The sequence below is a fragment of the Limulus polyphemus genome, unplaced genomic scaffold (genome assembly GCF_000517525.1).
Source record: "Limulus polyphemus unplaced genomic scaffold, Limulus_polyphemus-2.1.2 Scaffold3488, whole genome shotgun sequence".
In the NCBI taxonomy this organism is placed as follows: domain Eukaryota; kingdom Metazoa; phylum Arthropoda; class Merostomata; order Xiphosura; family Limulidae; genus Limulus; species Limulus polyphemus.
This window is the reverse complement of record NW_013669098.1, coordinates 98,226-110,381: the sequence shown is the minus strand read 5'-3', so window position 1 is coordinate 110,381 and position 12,156 is coordinate 98,226. Positions and strand designations below refer to the sequence as shown.

Below are 12,156 nucleotides of genomic sequence, written 5' to 3'. Positions count from 1 at the left end.
TTATACCATGTTATAAAACGCCCCCTGCTGTCAGTTCTATCTGTACCCTGACCAATAACTTGGGTTTGTCCGAGAAAACGCATCACAAACAATAAACAAAAGCGCAATGTTTTTTAATACGCCCTGGATATGATGCTACACGTATCAGTGTTTTTAAATAGACGAAACTCAACGAGTTTACATCAATCCAACTAATCTTTTCACTGTATTTTGTCTAGGATATTTAAGTTCATAATCTGATTATTGTTGGCTTGCATGTAATAAATGCCACTGCCAATTCAAACTTAAAAAACTCATAACAACAAAGTTGATAAGACTTGTCATATGGACGCTAACATGATGTTGCTTTATTACATGATCGTTTGTATTATACTTGATGGTTGTTTATTACGTCGTATACCATGTCCACTTATAAACCGAGCAACAGATCATGTGGATAGCTACTGCTTCATAACTATGCTCGCGACATTTCCTTTCCGTCTGTCTAACGACTTATTACCGGTATTCAAGTGTAGCATACAAAGGTCAAGCCTTCATTTCACTCCCGGTTACACTCATTAATTTCCGCGCTATCTTCTGTCCTGCTGTGTACATTCGACATATCTATACCATTATTTACGTCGATGCGGATTAGGTAAAATATCATCTGGTTAGTAGAAATAACATAGGATCGTGTTCAATGCTTAAGTGTAACAAAATAACCAAACTTTCGGCACAAAATATTTTCTGTACAAAGATTTGTATAAAGATAATTGTTTCGACACATTCAGGTGTCTTCTTCAGTTCGACTTTGTGTTCTTAGAGTGTTCTGTTAGATAGATTTTGTTTTTCAAAATATTTTCTTTTCTCTCTCTCTCTCTTGCACGTATTGAAAGTTTTCTGCAAGCGTACATGTTCATCACTTATTGGATTATACACAATCCCACAACACAGTTTACCTCTCAAAACAGTTTAATAAACTGTTTGAGAGGTTATAGTATGACGCATATAGGTAGGTGTCAGTTATATGACACAATCAATGATGTCATTTGTTTGCAATATCATAGCGGTGTCATTGGATGAGTTTTCATTTATAGTCGTTGCCTTTAGTTAAATATTTATATGACGATAACTGTAATTGTTTTATCAGTCATACTTTGATGTTACCAATAGGCGAGTTAGTCAGTTGACGCTGTTTTTGGTAAGGTTTTTAAGTTTTCGTGAGAATGTTATTTGTTTTTTTTCCAGTTGGCTGTTTTATTCAAATAGGAATGGTTATGCCAAGATTTCTTGGGATTAACTACGTAACTGTAAACCATAATGTGTTACAAGTGACAAACGTCTTATATTTGGCAAATCTGTTTGATAGAGGTATCTACTGCCAACAATATGTTTCATTCTACATACACAACACTTAAAAAGACATGTATTAGCTATACCTAGATATCTTAGAGTTATTTCTATAGAACAGGGCCTGGTAGTTGGGCGCTTGGCTCGCAATCTGTGGGCCGCGGGTTGTTTGCCCTTTCAGCTGTGAGAGTATTATGATGTGACGATCAATCCCACTGTTTGATTAGAGCAGCCCATGTTCCATGTTTTCAACTATGCCTTCATAAAGCGAACAAATGCAAGAGCTAAATCTAGCCTCGAAAAAAAGAAAGTGTACAAGCTGCCTTTTCATACGTAAAGACATATAAAGCTTATTTGGATAAGATTCCTTACCGTCCATCAAGCTGTTCTAAAGAACTTGGTATGGGATTTACTACATCAGTACGAACAACTACGTTTGATATTTCAGACTTTGCTTGGGATATACTACATCAGTACGAACAACGACGTTTGATATTTCAGACTTTGCTTGGGATATACGACATCAAAGTTGTTCGTACTGAAGTAGTAAATCCCAGGCAAAGTCTGAAATATCAAACGTCGTTGTTCGTAACGTTTGATATTTCAGACTTTGCCGTTGCAAGGTGAACAAAACGCAGTGAAAATTTAGCTGTAAAGTTATGTACCCTTAAACCTTTATTCGCCATGAAAGATACAAAGTATGAGGACAAAGGAAATCCACACTGGTAATGGTTTCACCCTCCATGCTGTATAAAAATGCTATCAGTACAAGTCTTCCCGTAGAGGGAATCTGCGTAAAACAAATATATGTATGCTAGATATATCGCCCGTAGCAACTTGGCTCCCTCCTATGGTGACATGACATTGCATTAGCACGTGCAAACCGTCCTTATAAAATGCGATATTTGGATAATAAAAAACAATCAACCTATTTTAGAGCATTTAAATAATTGTGGGAAAGTTAAAACTGTTCAAACACTTACTTTGGAAAATTTAATTTTAGCTATGAATATATTAATAATATATTATTGTAATCCTTTTGTATTGTTTGAAGAAAAATTTTACCTCCAAAAGTATAAAGATTATATTAAGTTTCTGTATTTATAATAATTACACTTTTCCCAGTAATCAGGTATTTAAACAAGTAATAGGCGTTCCAATGGGAGTTAAATATTCTACTTATAAAGCTCATGATATAACTAATTTTTGAAAACTTTATAAATCCGGATTGTGTTGTTTTTTAACTTATAAGATAAATTGATGACTTAATTAGCGTAAATAATTCAGAAATAATTCATTTTGTTGACACTATATATCTAGTACGATTAGAAATAGTTAAAACTCCAATTTCTGCATTAGAAACACATTATTTAGATGTTTAAATTAAAATACTTAATAATAATATTAATTTAAATATTTTTGATTTTTTTTTTCTAATATACAGCCTCCTCTCTCCTAAGCCCCCAGTGGCACAACAGTATGTCTGCGGACTTACAACGCTAGAAACCGGGTTTGATACTCGTGGTGAGCAGAGCACAGATAGCTCATTGTGTAGCTTTGTGCTTAACTTCAAACAAAATGCTCTTTCATAACGTCGATGTTCCATAAATTTTATTATAAGCGTTATAAATTCACAACTACTCAGGTTTTGTATAAGTTTAATCAAATGACAGCATTTTACTGCTAATACCGAAATATTGATTCAAAATTAATATTTAATGGATCTGATACTTTCATAAATTTATTTAATGTTTATTTATTTTGTAAACAAAAGGGAATCCCCAATAGTCGCGGCACTTGAAATTCTTTTAGGCAGGATTAGAGTAAATTAATCTATGACACCTTTGTTTCACTCTTTATTAGCTATATTTTTGTGCGCCAGCAATACCAAGCGTGGGGCGCGCGTATACCTGATTTTATTTTATTACTCATCAGGAGCTCTACCTGCCTAACCTCAAATTGAAATTAATTTAGGCAGGATTAGAATAAATTAATCTATGAGACCTTGGGCGTGATCAAATACATCAATCGAAAGAGTTTGACCCCCGGAGTCCAAAACTGTAATTATATTTCAAATTGGTCAAGAGATGACGGAGCTATAAGCTAAAACTTTGTACTTGAAAAAAAATAAAAAAATCTCAGAGCCGTTCTATGAGCCGCTTAGCCACGGTTAAAATACAAAAATATATTATATAAATAAATATTAAGAAATAAGAATTGAATATATTATGCTTAATTTGTGTGAAATTTCTTTTATATTATCATTTTAATAATAGGGTCGGTTGAAACAACAACAACAAAAAATCTTGACACTATTTTCATGCGTGTATTAACACCATTAGCACGCATGAATACACAAGCTCTTATGTAGGGTAGAAGAGAATCTAAAATTTAGTAGGTGTAGTTGGTTTTATGGGTGGAGGATGATTGTCATGCTAGTTTAGACAATTCGGTAGGGATTTTATTCTGGTATAATTTGTCTGCCGTGCTACTAATATTTCGTTATTAATTTGAGCTTTTAATACCATAATGGCGGCTAGAACGCCAACTTCAGGAGGTAAGGTTTTCTCTCTCACCACTCCCAATGGTAGGACTTTTTCTTACTTAGTTTTCATTACATTTCTTCAGAGAACAGTCACCTTCCCTCGAATGTTAAAAGGCAGGGAAGTGTGATATAGATGTGGACGTTGTGGGCTTGAGCATCAACATCTTGCTCTTTTATCTTTTCTATTTTTACTTTACATGTGAGGGTTTGCGAACGGAGGTGCAGACTGGTAGACGGTGTATCCCTACCTCTATGTAGGTTCTATTTCCGTAGTCACTTCCAAAAACCAGGATACATTTTATACCTCATATTATAGCCTGTGCCCTGGTGACTTTGTTTTGTTGTTCAGCGTTTTAGTTAAGGCTTGTTTTGTGTATGTTATACACACACATACACAAATACATTTATACATATATCAATATTGAAATGTACAAATTGTCAATGATGACATGCAGGACGCAGTTGAAACATACTCCATTGATGTTTCGAATGTAAAGTACTGTGTTTGAAGGTATGATTTTGTAGGTTCAGAAACACAGTAAGTCTTGGTTTAATTTAATAGTTCTAAATGGGTGTACAATCCCCATAACGTAGAATTTGAGCGATCGTGACCTGTTTTAACGCACATTTGGAAAAATCGGCAGTATAGATCCTCTAATGAGGATTTATAAAGTGCAAAAAAACAACAACAACACACAACAGATTTCTAGTAAAATTTAAAAATGAAAGATACTTTAAGTTTAACTCAAAATTATGGTTTGTTTGATTTCCTCCTCGTCTTTCTAATAGTGTGAAATTTGTAAAGCTGTATGTTGGAAGTGAAAGATACAAAGTTAGTGAATATATTTTCTTCACCAGAAATGTAAGTTATAGTTGCGGATACTATAGGCTGAGGTATGACTGTATCGTATGAAGTTTTATTTCTAGGTTGTTCAGCATTTCAGTTCCATATTAGCTTCTTATTTTAGTAAAATTTTATTGTCTATTAAGTTATCTTTAAGTTTCAAATAAAAAATAAAGGTATAAAAATTAGAAATAACCAGTTTGTGAAAACAGCATATTTGAACATGAAAGCAAAAATAAAAAATGAGATCTGACTACTATAGTTAATTATGTTAATGTAATCTAACTAATTTTTATAATTTGTACGTATATGTTTAAAGAAGCGAACATAATTTTCCTAGCAGACACTCTTGCGCACTTCATGTTATTGTATTGCACATGTTGGCAACACAAACAATTTAGTAAACAGATATGCGACAAAAATGTTCATGATGCTCAAAGTCTCAAATCACCCGACCATTATTTAAAAGAAATGTTAATAACGCTATGTGTATATAATATTGTTTAAAAACACAGATTAAAGGCAATCACAATCATTGCACAAATAAAAGAGTGAGACCAATTGCTGCTCTATTATACATGAAATTCCCTGTGAAAAGCCTCTACGAAAGACGCAAAGGTCAATCTTAAAACAGGTACTTGGACCTTGGCTTCTACCCATGTTTAAGCAGATAAATGGCACAAAAGTCTATTGGGGTTGCATCGGGAGACTTATGTTGTAATTGGGTAGAACTGCTGTGAGTCCAGTTTATTGAGCAGTCTTTTTCATTAAAACAGCTGTTGACTTCGAGGTGTGGTTTAAAGTTTGTAGATTTTCTTTTACTTCAAGACCTTGCAATTTGTTTTGTTAATGGTACTAAGTGGTATGTCCAGTTTCATTACAATGGAATTTTATGTCGAAATTTCTCTTTCGCAACCACAGCCTTCACTTTAAGGATGAGGGTATTGCTCCGGATTAGCTATGCGGGTTTTGGGGTTTTCGTAGAGAACATTGAATGCTCTCATCTTCAGATTTGTTTTTTTTTTGGCTCTACATAGTTTAAAAACCGCGTTATAAGAATACTTTACCTCGGCACATTTTTGGACAAAATATCTGCAACCATAAGTCTTATCGTGGTAGCATTACACTGTCGAAGAGTCAGGGTGTATGCTACACATGATATATGACAATTCAGTAGAGATATTTCCAATGACCTTAGTTGTAAGTATAAGTGTGGTTGTTATGTCCAGAACAGTACAATACACATTAGCACGGAGTGGTCTTAGTAGATGTGTAACTGTTTAAACCACTTCTTAGAAGAGATGACCAACTCATAAAGCTGAAATGAGCATCAGACTTTAAACAATGGAAATGTTTGTTTTTCACAGATTAATTCGAATTAAAATTATTTGGCATCAACCAACGATAGTTTGTCCGATGGCAGAGTGAAGGACGGTATCACGGTCAACATACATAATCTATAATGAATCACATTGGCGGATTAATGCAAATGTAGGCTGCATCTCAGCCAGTGGTGTTGGGAGATCTATACAAAATTGATGGTACCCTGACTGCTGAAAGGTACAATAAAATTCTTATTCACCTTGTCATTCTCTCAGAAACAAGATCTGATGGGTAGTGATTCATATTTCAGCAGACAGGGATCCCATGTACGCACACAATGTGGTGAACGATATTTGGAAGGAAAAGGAGATGGATGGAACACTCACAACCACGACTTAGCCCAATATGAATACTGTTAAGGCTGTTGGGCTTATATGGAAACTTGGCTGAATTTTGGGGAGTAATGCAAGACATTTGAAAGAATATTTCACAATCATAAATTTTTAAACGTATGGTAGCATAAAAGCAAGATGTATTGCTTAGTTTCAAGCAAACACAAAATGCCAGTGTATTTTTTGTAATAATATATAGTACTGATGATAAACTCACCATTTATTGAAATTACGCATTATTTGTGTTTACGTGTATTATTTGTGTTTTAATAATTATTTCCAACGCTGTGTGTATGTATGTGTATGTATGTATATATATGTGTGTGTGTGTGTGTGTGTATATATATATATATATATACATACATACAGTGGTGCAAAAATGTTTTGCATTCGCAATTTGTTCAAACTTTTATCCAGGTTCACCGTCTCTTTTGAGACCCTAATACAGGTTGGTGCAAATTTGTTTCATGGATGATGCAGTGCTGTCTAATTGTTACATCAGTAGATTTATTGGCTGTTTGGGTTTGAATTCGGCCGTTTTTTTTTGTTGTTGTTGTTAAAAATAGAGGTTCTTACTGAGAGTCAGCTTAGAAACGTATCTGATATAACGCACATATGATGATACCGTACCCATTGTTGCGAGTTAACTTTACGGAAACAAGCAGTCAATGTTTCTTTGAGAAAAGATTGAGTTTCAACAAGACAGTATGCTAGAAGAATTAAATTTACCCAGTTTATTGTGAGCTACAGATATAGAGAGATTGGCTGTGTGGAGTGACGGAAGGGGTAGGAAGAAAGCTTCTATAGCACCTGATGATTGTGTTCCGAAATGCATGAGCCTGCAAAAACATCGACGGTCATCCACATCTCTCAAGCAGGAAATTTCAGAGGTCACTGTCACTACGCGCACCGTCTGGTCTTACCTGTGATTAGCCAGTCTCTCAGCAAGTTGGCCAAGAAAGAAACCCCTCCTCACCAAAAAGATGAGGAGGATATGGCTTGTCTGGGCCCAAGAGAATGCTAACTTAACTGAAGCAATATGCAGCTAATAGATCTTCTCATACGAATCAAATTTCAACCTACACAGGTCTGATGGTAAGTATTTTTTACGACGTCGATGTAGAGAAGTTTCATCCAGCATATTTGCATGCAATTGTGAAGCTTCCACAGGGTCAGGTGATAGGGGGATGCATCTCTAGCCAGGTTATGGGACGCCTGCATTTCGTTGAAGGCACTGTCAATGGCGATAAGTACATCGAGATCCTCGAGTCCTGGTTAAAGCCAACAATTCGAGATCACTTTAGTGGAACTGACCAGTGAACATTCCAGGATGATTCTACTCTATTCCACAGGGTTAAAAAAAAATTGTAATATTCATGCACTCTATGCAGTAGATGTGAAATGAAGAGAAAATTTCATTCTACCTGTCTTGAAAATATATCTTACATTGCTTCAGGTCAAGGACTATCTTCGAAAGGAGAGGATCAAGACACTACACTGGTCAGGCAACAACCCAGATCTCGACGCTATCGAAAACATCTGGAAGGTAACGAGTAACAAAGTACAAGAGAAGCACCTTGGAGGAACAGCAGAAATCCTTAATCCGCGTTTGACATCGTGAACTCATCCATGCCGACATTCAGCCCCTCGTGACTATATGCCACAGCGATGTCAAGCAGCTATCAAAGCTGAAATGTTTAAACAAGAAAGAAACTCCGGGATCACTTTTTGGCAATTATCTTAGTGGCATTATCTTAAATCTAGGTTTTCTTACTGAGAGAACATTTTCGTATTTGTCAAGTATTTGTTGGTCTTCTACTGTAATACGTTTGTCACGGTTGATTTGCTAACAGAGATGCTTCTGCAACGCACAATGTCGTAAAAAATCACAGGAGCCAAGAAAAGCGTGAAAAAATAGGGTGATGCAATAATTTGTCCCACCACTGTATATGTATGTATATATATATATATATATATATATATATATATATATATGTATGTGTGTGTGTGTTTAGTTATTTAACTCTTTGTGTACTCGATCTTTCTGTCGATGGGCTGGTTAACGCTTCTAAAGTGTGAATCACAGGATTTACAGTTTGCAACTCTTTGCCGCGAAAACACAGTTTGGCGATCATGAGTGCGCCTTAAGAGTGATGATCAAATCCAACTGTTCGATCAGTCAAGTATTGTACAAGAGTTGACACTGGGTGCTGTTGACTAGTAGCCAAGTATTGTACAAGGGTTGACATTGGGTGCTGTTGACTAGTAGCAAAGTATTGTACAAGGGTTGGTACTGGGTGCTGTTGACTATCAGCCTCCTATTGTACAAGAGTTGGATTGGGTGCTGTTGACAAGTAGCCAAGTATTGTACAAGAGTTGGATTGGGTGCTGTTGACAAGTAGCCTTTTGTTGTACAAGAGTTGGCACTGGGTGCTGTTGACTAGTAGCCAAGTATTGTATAAGGGTTGGCACTGGGTGCTGTTGACTAGTAGCCTCCTCTCTCGTCTGTAATCACATTTGGAGACGGCTAATTCTGAAACAAACAAACACTCCTGAGACACAACTTTCCGTCGATCTGTCTAGCGGCCGTGCGAGGAGGACAGAAAGCTTACTGGACTTAATGACATGAGAAAAGTGCTGTTCATAAGCCGGATCAGTTGTCGTTCTGCAGAATATGAATATTTAATATCTCCAACGTCATACTTTCAACAAAGTCTTTGTATTGACAAACATTGATTCGGATACACCTCGAATGAATTTTTAAACTTAAAAGTGTGTTGGTTTTCATGCAGTCTTAATTGGGTTGTGGATTAGTACGTCCGTCCAGTTTCTCCTGAGGCTGTGCTGTGAAGAGAGGCTAGAAGCAAGAGCTGTTTTGTAATACAAAAAACATGTATATTGTTTACATGCTGGAAGTGATCAAAGTGTTATAAAACAGTTTTATCTTTGTAACACAAGTTTTATCGCGCTTTTATTTTTGTTTCCACGGAAGTGCAAGTTCTCGTTGAGATAAAAAAAAAACTACCTCAAGATTATTTGTAGCCATATGCAGATTTTTCTAACCTTTTTTATGAAATTATCTCAAAAAAGAACATTAATTTGCTCATTCTGTCGATTAGTAACGTCCAGTGAATTCGATTGTTCATGGCTTGCGTCCCGTTGTCACAAAATAATCGCGCTCCGTACTTTGGGGCTGTGGGCGCGTTATAAGAGTAACTGTTAAAGCTTTCTATTCCATTAGAGTAGCCCAAGAATTATTATTGGGTTCTGTTAACTAGCAGCCTCCTCTTTCTACAATCTACCAGCTCAAAATATGGGACTGCTAGCTCAAGTAGACATTTTGTAGCTTTTCGGGAATATCCGAAACAAACAAACATGAAAGAAGTTTGCTCTCCACAGAAATTGAAGCAAAGCTGCAAATGATTTGTGAGTCAGCATTATCAAAAAATGAACAACAACAGCCTGCAGTATGAAAATAATTACTGTTTTCATACACATTTGTAACTAAAGCCGATTACAGTTATCTGATTAATAATGCCAGCTCCTGAATGATTAAATAGATTTAAAAACGTTTTACCATTCAATTTCCTCTTTCCTTATAATACACATTGTGTAAATGAAAGAATGCGTAATGTGCATTATTTAAAGTATTAGGTTAGGTCAAAGTATTCAGATCCTGTAGTAATATTTTAAAGTTTTCATTAATTAAACAATCTATCCATGAGAACAAAGTTTGACTTCAATATTGGAGATGCAAAACTGAGCGAATTCACCCAAGTTAAACGATGCAGTACATTTTAGCTAGTTTTTTTTTTTTTTTTTTTTTTTTTTTGTGAAAGGTATAAGATACACCATTAATGGTTGTTTATACCGCTACTACATTAAAGCCGTCCCCCCAATGGGACAGCGATAAGTTTACGGACTTTCAACGCCAACATCCGGAGTTCGGTTCCCCGTGGTGGATACAGCAGATAGTCCAATGCGGCTTTGCTCTAAAAACAACAAACAAAAAAAACTAAAGCCGATTAGTACAGTTGAGACAAACGTCATCACGCAAAGCAGTAATCCCTTCCAGCGATCAGTATTTAAAATCCATGAAGCCTAATTATCTTTCTACAAAAGGGATAATGTTATGAATCTACATTTTCATACGGTTTCATTTGAAGTAAATATAATGTTTTTTAAATATTTTTGGTGATTAAGCTGTCACAAATCGGTTTCATTTGAAGTAAAAATAATGTTTTATATATTTTTTGCTGATTAAGCTGTCACAGATCGGTTTCATCTGAAGTAAAAATAATGTTTTTTATATTTTTTTGCTGGTTAAGCTGTCACAGATCGGTTTCATTTGAAGTAAAAGTAATGTTTTTTATATTTTTTGCAGACTAAGCTGTCACAGATCGATTTCATTTGAAGTAAAAATAATGTTTTTAAATATTTTTGCTGATTAAGTTGCCACAGATCAGTTTCATTTGAAGTATGAATAATGTTTTTTTTATATTTTTTGCTGGTTAAGCTGTCACAGATCGTCTTTGTCCTTTTTATAAACGATGTTGTAACAATCATTTCTTCTTTTACGTAACTTAGAAGTAATGGGTATGTATAGTGTACTGAAAGTGAACTATTCTTTAAAACGGGCTCTGTCATTCCACTTTGTTATTTCTACTTTTACGCAATGGTCGTTCGAATGTAATCTGCCAGCTCTTGGGCTACTTTAATCGAATTGTCGGATTTAATAGCTAATCTGCTCAGTAAGAACGTTGCTGCGATGGTTGCACAACAGCACGTGCTGGCTATTAATTCTTCATTTGAGAGCACCAGTTGCTGCGTAGTATACGAAGCTTAAGCTAACGCTAGCCTATATAGCCCTTCTCTTCGAAAATCCATCTCCTCATGTCACCAAGTAAATGCTTTATGCTTCTATTTTATGTATTCCTTTCAGATTCATGTACGTATGATTTAGTCCTTGCTGCTAACATCAACACTTATTCGAACAACAGCAAAAAAATGTACGACTCCAGTGTACGGAAAGGCAAGCGATAGCAGCATGAATTGTAATGAATCTTACTATTAAATTTTTATTGCATTTTAGTCAGCTAACGCCTAGTGATCACACCTATCAGCTATGATGTTATGCAGTGTAATGATGACGTTCTTTTATAATCGGTTTGTCGTTTTATAAGTGAAAAGAAACCATAGTCTGTAACTATAGGAATGTGTTAAACTAACCATAGAAATATAACGCACAGATTAATAATATAATGGTTTTCTCCAAAAACGAATATTTCCCATTGTAAATCCATGATTTTCCTAATCTATGCAGGAAGTATACATCCCAGTTAAAACATTCATAAACTTGGCTGTAAAATCTAAATTTCAGAGATAAGAAGAGAAAGGCGGGAAATATATATTCCACCGAACATTAGATAACTAATTGCAAACATTTGAACGTAACACTATCGTTCATAATACTTATATAAATGTTATTGTTAGAATAGAGTAGTGTTATAAAAATACATGCAGGCCTTCTTCGTTATTATTATTAAAACTTCTCGATAACTTGAACATTATGAATTTTTTTTCTTTTCAAAAATTGTACTACTTTCACGATTTAAATCACGGAAAGTTACCCAGATTTCTAGACGACTGTGCACCAGTTTGTAAACGGAAGAGCTTTACGAAGATTTCATTTGTTTTCCTATTATCCCCCCCCCACCCCCTAC

The 12,156-nt window shown here is 35.3% G+C and overlaps 1 protein-coding gene across 1 annotated transcript in view; it reads left to right on the top strand.

Moving 5' to 3' along the window:
- The first annotated feature begins 7,262 nt into the window (after positions 1-7,262).
- The window catches only part of LOC106469441 (phospholipid-transporting ATPase ID-like), a 98,434-nt gene continuing 93,540 nt past the window's right edge, over positions 7,263-12,156 (top strand). The window contains exons 1-2 of the mRNA XM_013929935.2: positions 7,263-7,430; positions 7,890-7,979. Of these exons, the coding sequence (XP_013785389.1) occupies positions 7,263-7,430; positions 7,890-7,979 (258 nt within the window). The remainder of the gene's footprint in view (positions 7,431-7,889; positions 7,980-12,156) is intronic.